The sequence below is a fragment of the Camelus dromedarius genome, chromosome 16 (genome assembly GCF_036321535.1).
Source record: "Camelus dromedarius isolate mCamDro1 chromosome 16, mCamDro1.pat, whole genome shotgun sequence".
NCBI classification, from domain to species: Eukaryota; Metazoa; Chordata; class Mammalia; order Artiodactyla; family Camelidae; genus Camelus; species Camelus dromedarius.
Genome location: NC_087451.1, coordinates 42037398 through 42059063, shown reverse-complemented (window position 1 = coordinate 42059063; position 21666 = coordinate 42037398). Strand labels below are relative to the sequence as shown.

Below are 21666 nucleotides of genomic sequence, written 5' to 3'. Positions count from 1 at the left end.
AGGAGGGACTGGGCTTTGTTGTGTGAGGTCACTGTTTAGCAGGGCTGATTTCTGTGCCTGCTCACACGGGCATGCAGAACCCACATTCATCTACTGAGTTGAATAGGTTCATTGAGGTGAATCAGTTCAAAGCATCAGGGCTTCCATTTAACTTTCTGATGTTTTCACCCGTGAAAGTCCCCCCGCCCCCAGAAGGGGATGACCTTTGATCCCTTTGCTAAGAGGAGGAAAGGAGTAACTAGGCAAGGTCAAATAGCCCTCTGACCATCTGCCCTTCATCCCAGCGTTTTCTGCCTCTGGAAACGTCTGTTGTTACGCAAAAAGACCAGCCCTGCAGAAAGGACAGGGAGCAGATTCTCTCTGAGAGCTCTTCCACCCCAGGTGGGGCGGGGTGGGCGTTAGTCATACTGTCAGTCCTGAGCTCTGCTGAGACGTGGGAGAGGAGGATGGCAGTAAGTCAGGAAGGGAGGACAGACTGGGCCAGGGCGAACCCTCCCCTCAGCGGAGGAGCCTGGGGGTGGGACTGATCCCAGAGCAGATGTTCTCTCTGGGGTCTCCGTGCTGCTGGTGGGCTGAGGCTTGCCACCTTCAGCTTTGCCTTCTCTGTGCTCTGAGCACTCCAGTTCTGCCCGGTCCATGCTGGAAGTGTGGGTGGGTTTGTAGAAATTCCAGGCCTTGTCCTGATTTCGGTGCCTCTAGGGTAGATAGATGGGTGTACCTGCACACGCACACACGCTGACCCTCAAGGGTGTCCCCCCCCCCACTAGAACAGGGAGTAGCGGGCCCTGCTGGCTTGTATCCCTCCTCAATTGCACAGTTGAGCTGCATCTCAGTTAGTATGTAATCCTGGCTCTGATGCTATGTGACCTACAGTCTTCATCATTTAGCACCTCCGGGCTTCAGTTTCCTGGGGCTGGGAAGTGAGGGAACTGGATTAGGTGGCCTCTCTTGTTCTCTGACCTCATATCTCACTGGAACCCAGGTGGGTCCAGGGGACAGTAAATCCCGAGTATTTGCACCATCAGGAGCCTTCAGTCGTGAGAAGCTTGAGGCTGTGATGGAAGAGGCCAGCCTGTGTAGGGATGAGGATCCTGTGTGCCTTGGGAAACTGATCTCTTAAGTTCATTTAATCAGACTTTGAACTCGATTAGCCTGCACTAGAACAGTACATTAATACCATATGCCCCTGAGTTCTCTGCACTGTTTTTCTTGGGGGAGCTGAAACCCTTCCCTGAGGGCTGCTTTGCTTCTCAAAGGGAGGGGAGAGAGCAGGAGGGCCTGGTGACCTGTCTGCAGGGGGTGAAGGCTGGGAATATACTTCTACCAGCTTATTGCTCTCCTTGCCCCTTTCCTACCCTCTGGAGAGCCCAGCCAAGAGCACTGCCCTGAGCAGGAAAGAACCCCTGGAAGGAGCCTGGGAGAACTTCGGGCAGAACCTCAGTTAGAGATAAGGCAAACCTCTTCATTGGACCTGCGCTGCCCTAGAATCCTAAGGACTGACCCGAGCTGGCTTATGTCCAGCTTCACAGGCGGTAAGGATTGTCGGGCAGCTGTTTAAAGTCTTGTGGTCACCCAGATTGGGAGAGCTTAACCTTTTTTTCCGGTGACTTCAAAAATAATTGCTCAGACTCTTATTTGCATATAAGCAGAAGGCTGATTTCGCACCTTTCCTGTGAAGTTGAGCAGGTCCTGTAGAAGTTCTGTCTGGAAGGGGAGTCCTTTCTCTGTTCACTGCCAAGCTATTTGCCAGCCAAGCAGATCCTCTGAGCTCTTTTTGCTCTCTCTGCCACCTCTTGCCAGAAGAAATTGAGTCGCCTCTTCCCCGGGTTCTCAGAATTCCAACCTCTTGACATTGCTTCGCCATTTTGATGCGTCACCTTCCTTGGACTTGGGGCGCGGAGGGGTCTGGCAGGTAGCCCTCGGTGGGTGTTTTCTGGATGCACTCGCTGTCTCTCTGCCCACCAGGAAAGAGCGCCACCCTCTTCAGCCGCCACACCAAGGCCATTGTGTGGGGCATGCAGACTCGGGCCGTGCAGGGCATGCTGGACTTTGACTATGTCTGTTCCCGGGACGAGCCCTCGGTGGCCGCCATGGTCTACCCTTTCACGTGAGTCACGCCAGGGCTGGGGGGCTGGACATGGCCGCCGAGCGGGATGTCCTCATCTGATCCCCTCCCGCAATAACGCAGAGCTGGGGGAGCTGCTGGATGATCCCCTTTGCCAGGGAAGCATCTGCTTATCCTGGACAGGGGCACTTGATATTTCTGGGGGATCTTTTTCCCGGATGCAAAACTCTTTGAAGGCAGAGATGCTACCTCTCCACCTTCTGGGTGAAGCACCTCCCCCAGGCCTCCTGCTCCAGAGCCCTGGCAGGTGAAGAGTGTCCTGACCCCTCCTCTGCCTTTCTCACAGTGGGGACCACAAGCAGAAGTTTTACTGGGGTCACAAGGAGATCCTGATTCCCGTCTTCAAGAACATGGCTGACGCCATGAAGAAACACCCAGAGGTAGATGTGCTGATCAACTTTGCCTCCCTGCGCTCCGCCTACGACAGCACCATGGAGACCATGAACTACACACAGGTAGATAGATGACTGGGCCCTGGGGGTGGCCAAGGCAGGGAAGGTCCGTCACTGCCACCTGGGACAAAGGCCTTGGCATTCAGAACTGGCCAGTGATTTGGATGAAAGTGATTGGAGACTTGCTCTTCAGAAGACAGAGTAGTAACTGAGGGTAGGGCTACTTACCTGGACTGACAGAGTGAGTCCAGGGTCATGCTCCCCAACCAGATTCTCTCTGCTGAGACTGGCTTTAAAAACAGAATCAAGGGCAGAGGGGTTGGTAATAGCTCAGTGGTAGAGCTCATACTTAGCATGCATGAGGTCCTGGGTTCAATACCTCCATTAAAAAAAAAAAAGTAAAAAAAAAAAAGATTTAAAAACAGAATCCAAAGCCCTTTCTTATTATAAAATTGTTACATATTATAAAAAATTAAATAGCAATAAATTAAAAATAAAAGCCTCATCTCATTTCTCATGAACATGGTTGCTGATGTTTGAATATGTTCTTATCCGCACCTTTTTCTGTATTTGAACAAATGGAATAACACCGTATCTATTTTATAACCCATTTCCTTCAGTGACTCTTTCCACATCAGTATTTACTGGCAACATCACTTTTGCTTTTTCCAGTCTTGTGATGAGCGTCTTGGATTAACATTTGCATATATCCTTAGTTATTTCCCCAGCATAAACGTCTAGAAGTCAAACTGCTGCATCAGAATGTGCAGATTTGAAAGACTTTGATTGATCCTGCCCAGGAACCCTCCCAGAAAAGTTGTGTGGACCTTAACTCCCATCAGTACTTTGAGAAGGACTGTTTCCCTGTACCCTTACCAACACTGAATGTTTGGATTTAAAAAACATATATATTTGACAAAATGATAGACATTCTGTTTAATTTGCATATCTTTGACGAGCTCCTTAAATGAGCTTTAGAAAACATTTATTGGCCATCTGTATTCTCTGACTTGGCCTCCCCTCCTTTTTTTCTGTTGAAGTGTTTGTCTTTTTGTCATTGATTTGTAAGAACCCTTATAGAGTAAGATACTGGTTTTTCTTTTCAAAATTGTTGTCTGATCCCAGACTGGCTTACTGCAATTTATGCCTGGAGAACATAAACTTGTTTTGATATTCCAGACGAAGCAAAAAAGAAAGCATACCTGCTAAAAATGGGGGGCCTTTTCAGTCTAGAGCAGAGGCTGGCCACACTATGGTGCAAGGGCCAAACCTAGCTCCCTGCCTGTTGTTGTAAATAAAGTTGTATTGGAACACAGCCATGCTCATTCATTCACATATTGTCCATGACTGCTCCTCCTGCAAAGGCAAAATGTGGTGGTTGACAGAGACCACGTGACCAACAAAACCCAAAATACTATCTGGAAAAAGTTTGCCGGCCTCTGGTCTAGAGCCAGAGACGGTTCTTGGATCTTCCCCAGCCCCCCACCCCTCAGGCTTTCCCCCTCAGCCCACTCTCTGGTCCGAGTGTGGAAGCAGCTTGTTTCTGGCAAGGCTGTGTCCTGCTGGGGTGTAGCGTCTCGGGGCTCAGCAGAGAAAGCCTTAGCTGCTTTGCCATCGGTACCTGGACAGGTGGGAACAGGTGGGGCTGAGTCTTGTGAGACTGGGGGTGGGAGAGCATATAGCAGCTTTGGCTGTAGCAGGTTTTCAGGAACATTTGCTCCTGCTTGGTTACTGACACACTGGTGTTAACCAATGTAGAGCGGTTTCAGGTGCCTCCCTCGGGGAGGTGGTTGGAATGATCAGGACAGGAACAGAGGCCTGTTGGAAGAAGGCAGTGTTATTGTTACTTTGTTCCTAGAGCCTGGGAGGGGGAATGGGAGGTGGGTTCTGCAGTAGTTGCTGCTTTGTCCTCCCATCTGAGGGGAGAAGTTAACACGAGGGGACTGTTCTCTTCCTCTAGATCCGGACCATCGCCATCATAGCCGAAGGCATCCCTGAGGCCCTCACAAGGAAGCTGATCAAGAAGGCGGAGCAGAAGGGTGTGACCATCATTGGACCTGCCACCGTGAGCATCCCTTCCGTGAAGCCTTCTCATATAAACTTCTGGGCCCCCATGAAGCTCACTGCTCACTCCTCTGTCTCCCATCTAGGTTGAAAAGATTGGGAGAGAACCTATTGAAAGTCAGGCTGTCCACTTCCAGTAATTTTTTTTAAAGGGCTCTCTCTCCCTAGGCCATCTTACCTTTGATAGTTTCGAAGGGCTGAGAATATTTTTTTGCTGTAAGCGTCTGTCCACCCTCATACAACCATAGCATAGTCTGATTATTCCTTCCACTGTCAGTCAAAGAAAAATCTACCTAGCGGCCTTATTTTTTGACCCAGTGGTTTTCACATAAGAAGGAATTGCCCTGTGAATATTTTTTTGTTGTTACGGGTATTTGTTGCATTCAAAATTTGGCTGAAGCTAAGATTTTTGTACATTTTGTTTGTTTCTTTAGGGGAAGTAATTAGATTTGCTTTTTTTTTTTTTTTTTCTTAGTGGAGGTACTGGAGATTGAACCTAGGACCTCTTGCATGCTAAGCATGTGCTCTACCACTGAGCTATAACCTCCCCCCAGAAGCTAAGATTTTTCCGCTAAGCAAGAGAGCTTTCATCTCAGAGGTAGAGGTAGAGGTAGAGGTAGAGGGCGATCTCGGGCAGAGGTTCACACTTGCATTAGACACCTTTACTGGGTGCTCTTGCCCTGTTGGAGCAAAGGAGGTGATTTGAACCTGAGTGTCCACATCCGAGTCTGCAGTAAGCCATGTTTTATAAATAAGGCTCTTTTCCTCCTGTGTAATGTCTCTTGAGGGGACTCTCTTCTTCCTCAGCAGGAAACCTGATGTGCAGATGCTGGCCAGGGTGGGCTGGGCAGGTAACCCCGGGCTCTGTGACTCCTCTGAGCTCTGTGGTCAGTCATCCCCCCTCCTCCCTGACCACAGTTCATGCCCCTGCAGGTTGGTGGCATCAAGCCCGGGTGCTTTAAGATCGGGAATACTGGTGGGATGCTGGACAACATCCTGGCCTCCAAGCTGTACCGCCCCGGCAGCGTGGCCTACGTCTCGCGTTCGGGTGGCATGTCCAATGAGCTCAACAACATCATCTCCCGGACCACAGATGGCGTCTATGAGGGCGTGGCCATCGGCGGGGACAGGTGATCACCAGGGGCAGGGTGCTGGGTCCTCTGTCTCTGCTCACCACCTGCCGCTGAGTTCCGGGCACACAGGGGTGTTGCTGAGGTCCATAAAATGGGGCATCTCTTCTCCGTCTCAAGACTGATCCTAGCATAAGATCAGAAAATACACAAGAAAAAAACACAGAAAGGTGTTTTGAAAAGGTGTTTGGGCTTTTGGGGTGCTTTTCTGTTTGTCGTCTGAGTTGTGGCCAGAGGGAGGCAGCAGAGTGCAGGGCCCATTCTGAAATTGAACCAAAGGGGTTCAAATCCCAGTTTCCCTGTTGGGGGCAGGAGGGGGCAATCTGGGCAGGTTACCAGTCTTCCCTAGACCCCCATCATCCTCAAGGAACAAATGGGTAAATTACCAGCACCATCTCATGGAGGGGTTGGAGGAGTGAATGAGGCTAACACAGGGTCTGGTGCTAAGTCCTCAGTGTCACTGCAGTTAATGAGAGTGAAAGGAAAAACTGTTTATTATCTTACTCACACTTCTGGCCACCAAATGTGTGGGCCATTGTCCCGCACTGAGCAGTTCTCCGATTGTCTGCAGACACCAACGGGGGGGGGGGGGGGGGTTCTACAGTTCAATTCTGATACTGTCTTCCCGGAGACAGCATCATCGCGTCAGACCCCACAGGCTCAGGGCTTAGTCCCACAGAACCACCCCCGCTTCAGATGCCAATCGCAGGTCTGGGATCTTGGTACTTTTTTTTTTTTTAATTGAAGTTTAGTTGATTTACAGTGTTGTGTTAGTTTCTGGTGTACAGCATAGTGATTTTATATAGATAGATATTCTTTTTTATTATAGGTTATTACAAGACATTGAATGTAGTTCCCTGTGCCTCTGATACTTCTGACCACTGGCTGTAAATCCCATGATCTCCTCCTCGGGTTCAGTAATCTGCTAGAAAGGCTCACAGAACTCAGGAGAAGTTTGTTCACTACCTTACCAGGTTATATAAAAAGGTGCAACTCAGGAACAACCAGATAGAAGAGATGCATAGGGCGAGGCATGGTGGATGCCGGGAGCTTCCCTGCCTTCTCTGGTGCCCACCATGAGCGGCCTCATTAGAACAGAAGATATTCCTACCACCCCCATGACTCAGGAATTACAGAGGTTTTAAGAGCCCTGTGTCAGGAACTGGTGTCAAAGACTGAAAATTAGAACAAGAGATGCTCCTAGCACCCTTGACCCTTAGGAAATTACAAGGGTTTTCGGGGCTCTGTGTCAGAAAGTAGGACACACACACACACACACACACACACACACACACACACACACCCCTACACACCTTATCATTTCACAAATAGTGACCTCATTATTTTTGTTAGTGGGAACAATAATCAGTAGGTCATCAGTTGAGTACTATCTTAGAGCCAATGCCTGGTCCTTCTTAACTTAGAATAATAAACATTAGCCGTTACTGTTTATTGTTACCACTGCTGTTAACTCCGACTACTGTTTGGCTCAGAAACGAAAAAACACTGGGAGAGGGAGTCCCCTGGTCATTCTTCCTGGCTCTCCTGGATCATTTCAAGTGGGACACCTGAGTGAGAAAGGACTCTTTCTGTGGTCTTCAGGGAGTCAGCCTAGTCCCTGGGTGCTCCCTGATGAAAAGCTCCGGGTCAGATGAGTCCGGGCAGTGCTGCTGGGTATACTGTCCTCTTGGGATTTAGACACTCTTGAGCGTATCAAAAGCACAGGAAGCTCTCTAAGGATCTTGTAGGTCTATAGCCTCCTTGGCCTTGAGCAGTCCTTTTGCAAACTCATGTGACAGGAGAACATTGTTTTAAAAGGTACCAGCCTACACATAGACATTCCAGCAACAGCCCGCCATCCTGGGACACAGCTTGGCACATTGTGTTAATTGTCTGTTGCTGGGTAAAGAACAAAATCACCCCAAGACAAAATGGCTTCAAACAATGATAAACAAATATCCTTGTGCTTTCTGTGGGTTAGGATTTAGGGCTCAGTTGGGCAATTCTGGCAGGTGGGGTTGGGCAGGGGTGTCTGTTGAGGTTGCTCCGATGTGGGCGGGGCTGCAGTCAGCTGCGGGCTGACTGAGGCTGGAGGAGGCTCACCCACATGGCTGGCAGGCGGTTCTCTGTAGGCTTCTGCACAAGGCAACTGGCTTCCCCCAGAGTAAGCGATTCAGGGGAGAGTACGGGCCAGAAGCTATGTTTTTTATAATCTTGCCTTGGAAGTCAAGATCGTAGAATCACTCGCACCCCATTTTGTTCATTAGAAGCTCATCATTAAATTCAACCCAAATTTAGAAGCAGAGGCATGAGTTTCCACCTCATTAAAAGAACTTGGGCACATATTTAAAATCACCCTACACATGCTCTCCAGGTATCTTTTACTGCTGCGTGAACCCTCTGGGCTTATTCATTCCTCTTCCTTCCCTTCCCTGTGCTCCACTTACTACCTCCTCCTCCCTCATTATTCCTAAGGCCTCTCTGGTTCCTCTCTAGGCATCCACACCCACAGAAAACCCCACAGTGCTCTAAGTACAGGTGTGTTCCCCACACCTGTGCACACACCTCCCCCCACTGAGTCCGCGGATCCCAGCGTCCTCCCTGCTCTCACCAGGTACCCCGGCTCCACGTTTATGGATCACGTGTTACGTTACCAGGACACTCCAGGAGTCAAAATGATTGTGGTCCTCGGAGAGGTGAGTAGTTTTGGGTTTTTTTTTTTATTTTTTTTTCTGATTATAAAAGTAAGGATGATTTCAGTTTTTTAAAGATTCATGGATTTTGGTTACATATAACTGAAAGTGACAGTCCCTGGTAATCCCACTCACTGGACTCCGGGGCTTAGATATTGTCACTGTTAACACCACCGTGTTCCTAAGAGGAGTTCATGCCTCTCGGTGGCACAAGACATTTTAGTGACAGTAGAGAAGAAGCTTTCACTGGCTGGTCCTAGTCTCCCCCTGCTGGGCAGTGGAAAGTTAGAGTCACAGTGCATCCATTGCTTGTGCCTCTGATCGGGTCTGGTCCTAAGTTGTTTAATACTCTTTGATCAGGAAGGGGGAGTCCCAGGGACTCTCTGAGAATACCTACTGCCCCTTTATAATTCTTCCTTGCTTCCAGCCTCAGTCATCCATGCTGTTATTGGCCAAAGCCCACATCCCCTTATTTTCTAGCCAAGTTGTAACTCGGGACACTCTGGCTCTGGTCGCCACCTAATCTGAGACAGATTTTCCTGCCACATTGCTGATTTTAGAGCAATTCAGGGTGAGTTCCACTGATTTGTGGGCTTTTTCTTGTCCCCTGTTCCTTGGCAGATAGGGGGCACTGAGGAATATAAGATCTGCCGAGGAGTCAAGGAGGGCCGCATCACCAAGCCCGTGGTCTGCTGGTGCATCGGGACCTGTGCCACCATGTTCTCCTCCGAGGTATAGCAGGGGCAGAGCCCTCCTGGGTGGGGAGGCCGCGAGAGGGCGTTTGCAGTGAACTGTGTGGTCATCTTCTCAGGCAGCTGGGTCCTTCCATAAACGTTTATTACTTGCTTGGTTACTACAAGGTCCAGTTGGGACCTTGCTGTCTAGGCGCTTAAATCCAGTTGGAAGAGACAAACTCATCCCCAGATTAAGGCCAGAACAAGGCTCCGAGTCCCTCCTAGAGTAGGGAGCAGCTTAGTACCTGGAGGAGCTGCGATGGCTTCATGGAAAGGATGAACTCCTTAAGGGATGAGGAGTTTGCCGAGCAAGAGGGAGGCGGAGGAGAGAGAGGACACACCTCAGGCTCAGCCGAAGAGGGGTGTGGTGAGAAGTTCTGTGTAGGAAGAGGCTGTGGGAGAAAACCTCTGGATGTGTTAACAGGATGTAATGCCTGAGAAGGTCCCTGGGGGCATAGTAAGTGCAGCATATAATGGATGTTAGGAACACTATTTGAGCTCTCTCTCCTGCTGGCTGTGAGCCAGACCTCAGCCCCTGTCCTCCAGCTTAGAACATCCTCTGTCTTTAAGGTGGCCCCCCCAGCTGATCAGGCTCTGACTGTCAGCCCTTGTCCCCGGGCTACGTACATATGAAAGGAACTTGGCCCTCAAGGCTTCCTGCAACAATGGTAATTCCTACGCTCAATTGAAGAACCCTCCTTGAAGAACCCTCCGTTCTTCCTCCCAGTCAGCCTGTCACTGTTCTTTCCCCCTGGGGTTGCTTGCCTTTCCCCCTTTGGATTCCTACCGTCCTCAAAGTGGCAATATTTGCCCAGTCATAAAAGGCACCTCTCCTTTGAGCCAGCACTTCCATTTCTCCAGACTTACTCTGGGGGCGCACATGTAAAAATATTCTTAAGTATGTGTATGAGGATTCTGGCTGCGATGTTGAAATGGCAAACAATGGAAACACCCCATTGCTGGTCTGAAGGGGACCGTGTCCTCGTGTCACATAATGGAACACCAGGCAGGTGGGAGAAGAACAAGGTGGATCTTGAGATGTTGGTATAGAGAGTTTGTGTTGCGTTAAATCTAAGAAGCGATAGGGTACAGTGCGTGCGTATCATGAAATTCATTTTGTGTAATTATGAACTCTGTGTATTTCTTTTCCAAGTAACTAAAAGGGGAAGGGGCGGGTCTCAGCATCCTGCCTGTCCTTCAGGGATACAGTGCACTTTCACAGGCTTTCGAGCCAGCTCTTGATGTATCTGTGTGACCAGGGCAGGTCATTGAGCCTCTCCCTCTCCATTCCTCAGTTTCCCGAGCTGTAAAATGGGGATGATTCAGGATTGTTATGTGGCTACCCTAAGAAAGTAATTGCAGGGAGGAGGGTATAGCTCAGTGGTAGAGCACATGCTTAACATGCACACGGTCCTGGGTTCAATCTCCAGTACCTCTATTTAAAAAACAAAGAATGAAAGTAATTGTAAAGGTCTGGCACATACAGGTCTTAGCAGCTGTCCATTTCCATCCTCCAGCACACGTGTTCCATGTGTTCTTCCTGACTTTCTTTGTGACTGCTCTGTCCTCCACCTCAACAGCCAAAAATAATGCCTCCCCTGCCCCTCCCCTTCCAGTATTTCTCTTAACCAGCTTTGCATTACTAGCCTCCTACCCCTCACCCCTCACCCCCACTCTGCCAAGGACACCTCCAAGAGGGCAAGGACCCTGCTCTTCTGTTTCTGGCTGGGCACTCATCATCATCCCGTGGGTAGAGCAGATCTTCAAGGTGTGTTTTATTTTTGCTTTTTGATTCATTTTTTAAAAATTTTCTTCATGAAGTTTCAAGGATGGATGAATGTAGAATAGTGCCCTGCCAGCCCAGCTAGTAAGTGCTTTTTTTTTTTTAATGGAGGTACGGAGAATTGAACCTGGGACCTTGTGCATGCCAAGCATGTGCTTTACCACTAAACTATATGCCCTTACCCCTAGTGTTTACTGAGGGCTTGAACAGGTCACATGATCCTGCAGAGCTTTCTGCCCTGCAGAGGTCACACAGGCACACAACACAATGCTGGCAAGCTGAGACAGTGCCTCAGGAAAACTGAATGGAGAACCAGGGAACGGAGGTAGAGACAAGGGGACATTGGTAAGGTGGCATTTTTTTAGAAATACTTTGTTCCACAAAACACTGGTCCTGTAGCGATGGTCCTCAAAGCCAAACCAAACCAAATCAAAAACAAACAGGAAAAGGGAAGCTTCTCTAAATTATGAACATGTAGTATCATCTATCTCCCTTTTAAAAGCTTTGATTTTAGCTTTGCGAAATCTGAGTTGAAGAAACTTGCTTAACTTTCTTGAACCCAGTGTTTTCTAAGTTTACTTGAATGGAGACTCTCCTCTCCTTCCCACCCAGCTGCCCATGCAGATTAAGTCCTGTAAAGAATGCACCAGGAAGGGGGAGGGGGTTTTGCTCAGTGGTAAGAGTGCGTGCTCAGCATGCATGGCGGTGTGGGCTCAATCCCCAGGACCCCCATTCCTGACCACTCCACACCCCAGGCCCCCCTCATTGTACATCATGGTCAAGAGCACAGTGAGAGGCCAGCTTGCCTGGGTTCAGATGCTACCACATACTGCCTGTGTGACCTTGGCAAGTTACTTTACCCCTCTGGCCTTCCGTTTCCTTTTTTAGAGGAAATAGTTGTAGCTACTGAATGATTACATTTGTAAGGCTCTTTGAAAAGTGCCTGGAGGTAGTGTTCTTTAAACAGGTGAGATATTATCGTTACCCACCACACCTGCCCTAATCCAGGTTTTGTACCATGTTTCATTAGGTTAATTCCTTTTCCTTGTTGCTTGATCAAAGACATAGTTACCACTTAGCTCTTCTGATTGGTTTTCTCTTCCCTCTCACTCACTTCCCATAACCAGTCACCCCACCCCCGCATATTCCACTGGATTTATAGTTTACCTCAGTGCGTGCTCAGGTAGAAGGGGGCAGTGGCTAACTGGCTCCTCCTGATTGTTGCTATGGGGGAATAGAGGCCTCATGGTGCAAAGTCTGACTTTTTGGGAAGTTTTTTTATTTAAAAAAACTTAAAAAAAATTTTTTAATGGAGGTACTAGACACTGAACCCAGGACCTCACACATGCTTAAGCACACAGTTTACCACTGAGCTACACCCCCACCCCCGCAAAATCTGACTTTTTAAAAGAAGCTGGCAATTTGATTTTCATATGCAGTCTTCGGGGCTTTTGTTTTGTTTTTTAGGAAGAGTATGTGTAAGACAATCAGGTCATGCCTGTGAGCTTAGCGTAGCTAAGGTTGGCAGTTTGTAACTTCACTTCTCACCATTGCTCAAGACTAACTGCCGTTCCCCATCCATCCATCTGTCCCCTCCACGCCCCGACAGCTGCTCACAGGAAGCCAAACAAAGGTATTGGTGGAGTTAGGCGCCAGGCTTTGTATCCCAGCTCCAGTGTGCCCACTGTGTGACCTTGAATAGTAAGCTCCTGAGCTTCTCAGGCCTCAGGTTCTCACCTGTAGGTGAGAGTCAGCGATCGTACCTAGTGAGCCTTCTTGAGGGTTGAAGTGATTCACTTAGAGCGCTGAGTGGGGTCCAGCCTGTGATCAGCACTGACGCTCCCAGGAGCCTCTGCTCCCTTTCTTGGAGGACTCACAAGCCCAGTAAAGCCGCTCTCCTTTGCCTTCCAGGTGCAGTTTGGCCATGCTGGAGCTTGTGCCAACCAGGCTTCTGAAACCGCAGTAGCCAAGAACCAGGCTTTGAAGGAGGCGGGAGTGTTTGTGCCTCGGAGCTTTGATGAGCTGGGAGAAATCATCCAGTAAGTGGACCTTGCAGAGGATGCCACCTCCCTGGCCCTTCCCAAACTCCTCCTGAGGACAGCCGCCTCTCTGAAATATAAATGTCCAATATTCCTGGTCCCTCTCAGAGGTCTAATGCAGCTCTACAGATGGTCCAAAATTCTTTCTTTCTTTTTGGCTTGCATTTTATTTTCTAGAAGCAGCAATTATAGGCCGTTCAGACTGGTGTTAAAACGTTCCGTTTCAGAGCCTACCTAACTGGCTGGCCATAAATGAGAGATGGGCATAGAAATGTTGAGGAAGTGTCACCTCTGATTGATGGAGTTACTGGATAACCTGCTGTGTCTTCCCATTCCTCCTCTCTGGCCTTTCTTGGCTTCCACATGCAGTTTTTGCTAAAGCCCTATTCAGAGAAGAGAAGGGGCAGATCTTGGCCAGAACCTATTTCCATTTAATGCTCAGGAATCCAACTGGTCAGACAGAGTAAGCAGCTGACAGGAGGGGATACGGAGCTGGAAAACCTAAAGTTTGGGGTTTAGGTGGAGGAGCATTCTTGGGATGGCTTAGAAGAGCCCAGAAGAATGAAATCCACATGGATGCCTTTTCTCTTCCCCCTTTCCTGCCTCCCAGGTCTGTGTACGAGGACCTGGTGGCCAGAGGAGTCATCGTACCTGCCCAGGAGGTGCCGCCCCCAACGGTGCCCATGGACTACTCTTGGGCCAGGGTAGGTGCTGCATGTGTCCCTGACCACGTGGGCAAGGGAGACTTAGGCCCTTAGGTGGGGTGGGTATGAGTTGATGTGGCTCAAACCCCTGGATACCAGGCCTGCCCTACAAGTTAGAGCGACCACTTGCTCACTGCTCTGGGCTGCAAACCACGCCCCCTGGGAGCTTCTCTGAGGGCATCTGGAGCAACTGTGATGATTGACTCTTGGATTCCAGCCCTTGTGCTGGAGCTTGTGGGGCGGCCCCTTCTGACCAATGGGTAAGACAAATGCAGGGCCCAGGGGAGGGCAAGGGGCAGTATGTATCTCCTGCAGCTGTGTGGCCTGACCTAGAAACGGAGGCTGGGACAGACAATGTCCCTTAGAGCTCTTTGCACCTGCTGAGGGATTTCAGGGTAGAAAGTCCACTCTGCCTACTTGTCTAAGGAAGGAACAGAACAGAGATGAAGAGCTAATTTTCTTAGTATAAGAGAACTCATAGAAATCAATTTTTAAAAGACCAGTAACCCATTAGAAAAATGGGTAGGAGATAATGCTTTCAACATGAAGACATGTCAACTTCACTCATTATAAAAGAAACCAAAGTAAAAGCTGTGATACCAGTTTTCCCCTACAGGTCTGCAAAAACAAAAAAATTCTTTGAGGGGTTGTTTGTTTGGGTATGAGGAGGCTGGTGCGTTCATTCACTGTTGGTGAGAGTGGCGTTGGCACAACCTTTCTGACAGGCAGTTGGGTAACGTCAGTCACATTTAACAGGGCTCATACTTCATGGCCCAGCAATTCCACGTCTGGAAAGCTACTTCAAAAGAATTGCTTGCATATACACATAAACATGTTCAAGAATATTCTTCTGGTTGATGGTCATCAGTGGAGGAATGGCTAACTTGTAGGATTGTCATGTGAGGGGGTGCTGTGCAGCAGTTAGAATGAAGTAAAAAAAAAGTGAAGTAGGTCTGTGTATGAGCTGACACGTATGGAGCTCAAGTTTGTTGAGTAAACAGCACATTATAGGACAGTGTTTCTATTGTGATCGTGAAAGGTGTAGGCACGCAAAACACCATTGTATAGTCTCCATGTGTCTATGTATGTGTATAAATAAAAATGGGGAAAGAAAGGTCCAAAAAGATGTCCACTAAACCAACCAATTGGAAGGCAGAAAACCACGATGAGGTGGAGGTCAAAGGCAACATAACTTAATCTGTTCTATTTTGGATTTGTAAAAAGGAGAGTGTATTCATGTCATTTCTGTCATTAACACATAACTTAAAAGCATTTCTTAAAATTCAGAAGGGATGATTGAAGAACTGGGCTTGAACAGAGTTAGCCGATGATACCCCCGCTGTGCCTCAACTCTGGAAACGAAAGATTCAGGAGCTCTGTCCCCTCCACTGGGGAAGGGACGTGTTGAGGGGATCCTCCAGTCCCCCAGCCATGAGCCTCATTACATTTTGGTGGGGGACCAGCAGCTGTGTGTGGAGTATTTAAAATTTTCCCTTTGGATGCATTCTTCCATTTCTTAGCCAGGTGACCCGGGCCGGCTACTGAGCCTTGTTTTCCGCTGCTATAACACAAGGGACTGGTACTTTGTCGTGAGGTCGTGAGGTGGTGAGGTTAAAGTGAACCAGTGATGCCAGCAGGCTTAGTGCACTGCCTGGCCCCGCAGACGCTCCGTTAAGACCAGAAATAGTGCTGACGCTGAGTGGGTGCTGTGGCACAGAGCTCCTACTTTCTACACCTGAAATAATCTAATAAAACAGCTTCTGTACTTCTTTCTTGGGAGAACTTTTCTTTGAGAGCTGTTGCTTGGTGGCCAGAATTAAAGACATTCCTGGGACACGGGTTCTGAGCACAGAGAGAAGGGCAGTCCTGAGAAAATCTCTGGTCACCATAGCCCTGCTTGCCTCTGCCCCCGTCTCTGCTCAGGAGCTGGGCTTGATCCGCAAACCTGCCTCGTTCATGACCAGCATCTGCGACGAGCGAGGCCAGGAGCTCATCTACGCGGGCATGCCCATCACAGAGGTCTTCAAGGAGGAGATGGGCATCGGCGGTGTCCTCGGCCTCCTCTGGTTCCAGAAAAGGTGAGGCGTGGAGGGCAGAAGGTGGTAGGGCCCTGTGACTCAGTTAATTTTCCTCTGTCAAGGGAGCAGAGGTGGGCAGCCTTGGGGAACATGTCCAGGGCCAGTCTTGATGGCCACAGATCAATTGAAGGGCCAGAGGAAAGAGGTACAGGCTGTTTTTAAGTCTTCCAAGGACAGAAAGGCCAGTCTTAACCAACAGAAGCAGATGACCTCATCGGGGATCTGGGATCAGCCCCTTTCCCTTGGGAACTTTTAAAGAAATGGGCCAGAGTGAATGCAGCCTCCTGAGAGAAAGGTAGAGGTTAGCACGGGAAGTCTGGACGTGTCTGGTAGATTACAGAGCACAGGCCTGGTGGAGTTGCTAAACAGGCAGAGTTAAGCAGTCTCGTATCATATCCTCTGCAAATCTGTGTCCCATCAGCCTGCATGTGAAAAAAATTTGGTTTTCTCTGCAATTCCCAAGCTTAGCTCTCCCCTGGGATTGACATCAAGACAAGGAGACCGATGAGTTCACAGTCACAGAGCCCTGGTTTGGAATGGCCCTGGGCAGAAAGCCAGGTCAAAGTCTTGGTTTATGTCATGCCCTAACCAGGAGACAGATGGGTCCTGGTCCTGCTTTGGGCCCTTCCTGGGAGAAGTTCACAGGTTGTAACACCCGAGCAGGTCTCACTCTGTCTGCTCTGGCATCCCCAGCTCCAGACTTTGTGCTTAATCATCCGCTGGGAGGTTAATGGCTGTGCATGTGAAAGGGACCTCTCTCCATCTGGCACTTGGAGGGTCGTATCCCCAGATAAGGTCACATCCTGTTGCAGCAACTTGCGCTAAAAACTGCCGCCTAAAGAAGCAATTTCAGACCCTGGTTGCTATCTCAACTTTATAAGCAGCATTTGACACCGGCAACACCCAGAGCAGCTCAGGAATGAGAAGGTTCTGCCGTGAAGATGTAAGATAGTATTAGACTTAGATTAGGAGGTTGCTCTTCTGGAGTCCGAGTGACTTGTTCAAGGAGACGGGAAACAGATGGACCATGGCCTTGTGGATGTATCTCCTGTTCAGCAGCTCGCCTTTGTTCCAAGTCTCCTGTCCCTGCCCTTTACTCGCCCTCCTCCAGGTTGCCCAAGTACTCCTGCCAGTTCATTGAGATGTGCCTGATGGTGACGGCTGATCATGGGCCAGCCGTCTCTGGGGCTCACAACACCATCATCTGTGCTCGGGCCGGGAAGGACCTGGTTTCCAGCCTCACCTCGGGGCTGCTCACCATTGTGAGTACTGCCTTCCTGGGAGGCGAACAGTAGGGACACTGGGCTTTGGCATCACGCAGCTTGGCTACAGCAGGGTCTTCAGAGGGGCTATCGAATGTGGGACCCATGCTGGGGGCTGTTCGGGGCATGCCAGATTGGTCCGCAAAGCTGAAGGAGACACCTGCAGCTCTGGGTGACATGGGCTTGCTTCTTCTTTAGGGGGACCGGTTTGGGGGCGCCCTGGATGCAGCAGCTAAGATGTTCAGCAAGGCCTTTGACAGCGGCATCATCCCCATGGAGTTTGTGAACAAGATGAAGAAGGAAGGAAAACTGATCATGGGCATCGGCCACCGAGTGAAATCGGTGAGTCGTCGCTCTGCTTCAGGGCACTGGGTCTCCAGGGTGGTTTTTCCCATTATAAGACAGATTGCCCTTAAAAATTTTTTATCATGTTCAGTTGTGGTGTGAAAATATGATGAGCTGGAAACTTGGTCACTTTAGCTTCCCAAGTGAATCTTATAGCTATGAGAAAGGACCAAGGTCAGGGTTAAGGGGATGGATCAGTCACCGTAGCTTAGATAATGCTGCAGGAGGTGGTAACAAAACTCCAAAAATCTCAGTGGGTCAGAGCAGCAGAGGTTTGCTGCTTACTCACCCTCCATCCACTGGGGGCTGGCTGCGGCTGGGAGCAGCCCCTTTCGGGGAGGTGCTGGTCTTGTCAGGAGGAAAACAGCCATCACAGAACCACAAGAAAGCTCTCAAAGCTTCTGCTTGGAAGTTGCCCAGCTCCTGTTCTCACTCCCATTTTATTAGCCAAAGCAAGCCATGTGGTTAAGCCTGACCCCACTGGGGCAGGACGAGTGATAAAGTCAGAGGCCAAGGTAAATATTCTAAGCAGTTAATAGAGTCCCCCACAGGGCAGGTAGTCCTCTGTGTGTCCTGGTAGTGAGTTGTGTTTAGAAATCAAAGGGAACGAGAGAAGAGGTAGTGACAGCTGCTCCGGGACCTTCAGGGACAGCTCAGGCCCTTGGCTCCGCAGCTCCAGAAACCACATTCACTCTACTGGTCTAGGCGGGGTGTATGACTCACATTAAAACAAGAGGGTTATGTGTGTGATCTGGGCATCGCAATGCTGGGTCAGCTCAGGGTAGATCCAGAGGCGGCTTGATGACAAGGACTGAACCAGGGACAGCTTTCGTTCTTAGGGACATTCCATCTGGGCTTCGCAGAACCTGGCCCAGCCACCCCCAGCTCCCAGGCCGACAGTGCACGTGCAGCACAGGGCGTCTTTCCGAGCTAGGTCAGGGCTGCGCTGCCACACATGGTCTTTGGGTGCCTTCCTTCCTGGAGTTCATACTGACCTCACATGTCTTGGCCAAGGGGTGTTGGGACTTGGTGGGCGCCTAAACCATCTCAGTCCCCTGCTGACAGATGATCACTTAGTGTGGGTCCCTAAACAGAGGGTTCATCTCTATTCATTGCAGGTCCAGAGGTTTACCAGGAATTTCAGGAGTGCTTTGCTGCCCCACTGCCAATATGTGCTTGCTTAGTTAAAAACTAAGAACCTTGTAGAACTTGCTTACAGGTTTACTAGGTCACTGAGCTGGTGGGCAGCAGGGCTAGCGGCCGGAACCTCAGGCTTCCTGTTGGAGAGTGGGGCCCCAGTCCCCTGCTGCTTAGGACTGTAGGACCCTTGGCTAACTGACCTAACATCTTTGTGTCTCGGGTGGTTTTGAGGCTGGAATAAGATATGGGAGGACTTCAGAAACCTTACGCCCTACAGCAGCGTCGTAATCCATGCTACATGGACAGCAGTGTTAGAGTGGGTTCCTCTATAACTTTGGGTCACATCCTAGATAAACAACCCAGACATGCGAGTGCAGATCCTCAAAGATTACGTCAGACAGCACTTCCCTGCTACCCCCCTGCTCGACTACGCGCTGGAGGTAGAGAAGATTACCACCTCAAAGGTAAAAAAGAAAATGTCCCTAATCCCCGTATCAGAGCTTTGGGTGAATTTCTTGGGGGAAGTGAGAGTCAGGTTACATTTTGACCGTGTAGCTAAAATCAAACCTGGTTTTCTGGGAAATGTTGTTTCAGTTGCTTTAAGTTCGACTGACATATACTAAGTGTTAACGTGGGGCTGGGTCCTTTGCTAGACGCTGGGAATTAAGTAAGACATAGGCTCTCCTAATCAGCGGGGATATTTTGGTGGGAGGTTTGTAAATGGTGGTCAGGAGTTCACAGTAATAGTTGTAGTAGTAACAGTGGAAAATTACGAGAGAAAAAAATGAGTAATAATGATAAATGCTTTGAATTTTTTGCCTTCCCAGAAACCGAATCTTATCCTGAATGTAGACGGTTTAATTGGAGTTGCGTTTGTAGACATGCTCAGAAACTGCGGGTCCTTTACTCGGTGAGCTTGCAGTGGTTTTCTTCTTCCTAACATTTGCTGATTCTTCTTTCTGTTTCCTCCCAACTCTAAAAGCAATACATGCTCCTTTTAGAGGATTTAGAAAATGTGGAGAAGTATAGAGAAGAAAACAAGAATGGCCTCTCCTCCTACCAACCAGAACACCTCTCTTTTCTACTTTGAATCCAGAGAGAGCCAGCTCCTCGTTCCTGGGCAGAAAACTGTACTGTCTGTGGGAGGAGGGCAGTCATGTGAGCCATTTAAAAACTACAAGTGAATTGTGTGTTGCAGGGAGGAAGCTGATGAATATATTGACATTGGAGCCCTCAATGGCATCTTTGTGCTGGGAAGGAGTATGGGCTTCATTGGTGAGTTGGTAGTAAGGGGTCTTTGTTTTTTGGGTTTTGGTTTTGTTTTATTTTATCCCACAGTTCAGATATACCAGCTACCTACGTGGCCAGTTTCTATCAAAGAGATGTCACGTTGTCTTAATCATTGTTCCTAATCCTTCCTCTCATACTTCAACTTCCCCTTTATTTTTATCTTTGTTCCTTTGTTCTTGGAAATGAGTTTGATTGCTAGCCTTGGAGAACAGAATGAAGTCAAATAGTTGCTGTTTTACCAAGACTGGCATCTACTTGTGGGCTGGAGCTGGGTGTACTTCCTCCTTTCTTTTTGTATTAGTAGGATTTCCCTTCCTTATCTCCTCCCCTGACCAAAACTTAACAAACTCACCAACTCTTAACAAAAAGCTGCATTTGCTGCATTTTAGGCCACTATCTCGATCAGAAGAGGCTGAAGCAGGGGCTGTATCGTCACCCATGGGATGATATTTCATATGTTCTCCCGGAACACATGAGCATGTAATGGAGCCAGGAACCCTATCACAGTAACGAGAAGATGAGAACTCCTCCCCCGGGGAGACAGCCGCAGACAGCTGGCACTGGAGCTTCCTTAAAGGACAGAATGTAAACAGGCACCGAAAACTAACACCCGCAGGCTAACACCATTCAGTCTACACAAAGAAGCTTAATATTTTTTTTTATAAGCATAGAAATAAGAACCCAGCCAATACTTGTGACGTTTGCTCTGCTACCCACTGTATTTATTATATGGAAGCATCTAAGTGCAGTCCAAAGTGTTTTTCCTCCTTGTAGGGCTTTATGATACTGCTTTCTTTTTTCCATTAGTTAAAAAAAAAAATGTTTTTCCCTGGGAAGAAGGGGATGACACTTTTAAGACTTCAAGATACTCTCCATTTAAAGGACCCTAATATCTTGTTTTTCCATTTCCCTTTTCTTCCTCATATAACCTGAAGAGCATTGTATTAATCTGATTTTTTTTTTTAGGATCTTTTTGTATATTGTGCGTTGAGTTTGTTTGGTATCCCCCTGAAATGTTCCATGTTGCAGACCAATGTCTGCTTATGTTAGGGGGATGGGACCATCTGCATCCTTACCATTGTTACAAAATATGTGGAGCAGTAATTTAACATGTAAAGTTGTAACATACATATGTTTAAAATGGAAGCGCAAAGTAAAAAGCTGTGAAATGTCTTGTGTGTTACGGTCTCTATTTATGCAGCTGACTTGTCTGTTTATTACTGACTCTTTTCCAGCCAGTTTGCATCTGTAATCCAGAAAGGTTCTGGGCAGCTGCCACCTCAGTTGCTCCTCTGTATTATCATAGTTTGGTTTAAATAAACTATATAGTAACAATGAAGACATACTGCTGTCTCATGTCATCCATTTCCTTTTATCTGCATCCCTTTGAACTATATTTTCTAATAGTTTTACTACATGTGGTTTTTTAAATGTTCATCCACCTCTTAAAAAAACACTATCTTCAAAAAATAAAAACAAAACAAAACAAAACCCACTATCTTCTGCCCTAAATCTGCACTTCCCATATCTCAGTGAATGGGAACCAAAGTTTTACCTTGATACTCAAATCAAAAGCCCAGGAGGCATCCTTTTCTTCACTTCTCTATCTGGTTGCAAGTCCTGTGGATTTATCCTTTAATTTTAGCCCTCTGATCTATCCATACCTGGCCTGCCAACTTAGTGCCCCTAGTTCCACTTTTGTCCCCTTAACAGTCCATTCTCCATGTAGCCGCCAGCGGTATTTTAAAACAGGCATCTAATTGAGTCACTCCTTTGCTTAAAACCCCAAACAAGTTTTTATTCATCTTTTTACCAAGTATGTGTGTACAGTAACTATGGACCAAACACAGTAAAACACTTGACAAGCATCTTATTTCTCACAGCGAT

General features: G+C 48.3%; 1 protein-coding gene across 6 annotated transcripts in view; it reads left to right on the top strand.

The window, feature by feature from the left end:
* Positions 1–21120, top strand: part of ACLY (ATP citrate lyase) — a 39830-nt gene extending 18710 nt beyond the window's left edge. For 4 of the 6 annotated variants that reach the window (XM_010981768.3, XM_010981767.3, XM_010981770.3 and 1 more), the window contains 15 exons: positions 1966–2107; positions 2412–2580; positions 4478–4582; positions 5515–5711; positions 8326–8407; positions 9026–9136; positions 12833–12960; positions 13571–13664; positions 15588–15742; positions 16854–17004; positions 17203–17346; positions 18840–18953; positions 19317–19399; positions 19688–19764; positions 20169–21120. In XM_010981768.3, coding sequence (XP_010980070.2) covers positions 1966–2107; positions 2412–2580; positions 4478–4582; positions 5515–5711; positions 8326–8407; positions 9026–9136; positions 12833–12960; positions 13571–13664; positions 15588–15742; positions 16854–17004; positions 17203–17346; positions 18840–18953; positions 19317–19399; positions 19688–19764; positions 20169–20263 — 1847 coding nt within the window. In that variant the 3' untranslated portion in view covers positions 20264–21120. Of the gene's footprint in view, positions 1–1364; positions 1533–1965; positions 2108–2411; positions 2581–4477; positions 4583–5514; positions 5712–8325; positions 8408–9025; positions 9137–12832; positions 12961–13570; positions 13665–15587; positions 15743–16853; positions 17005–17202; positions 17347–18839; positions 18954–19316; positions 19400–19687; positions 19765–20168 lie in introns of all 6 variants that reach the window. The other 2 variants (XM_010981766.3, XM_064495710.1) reach the window with 1 other exon arrangement.
* Positions 21121–21666: the final 546 nt, after the last annotated feature.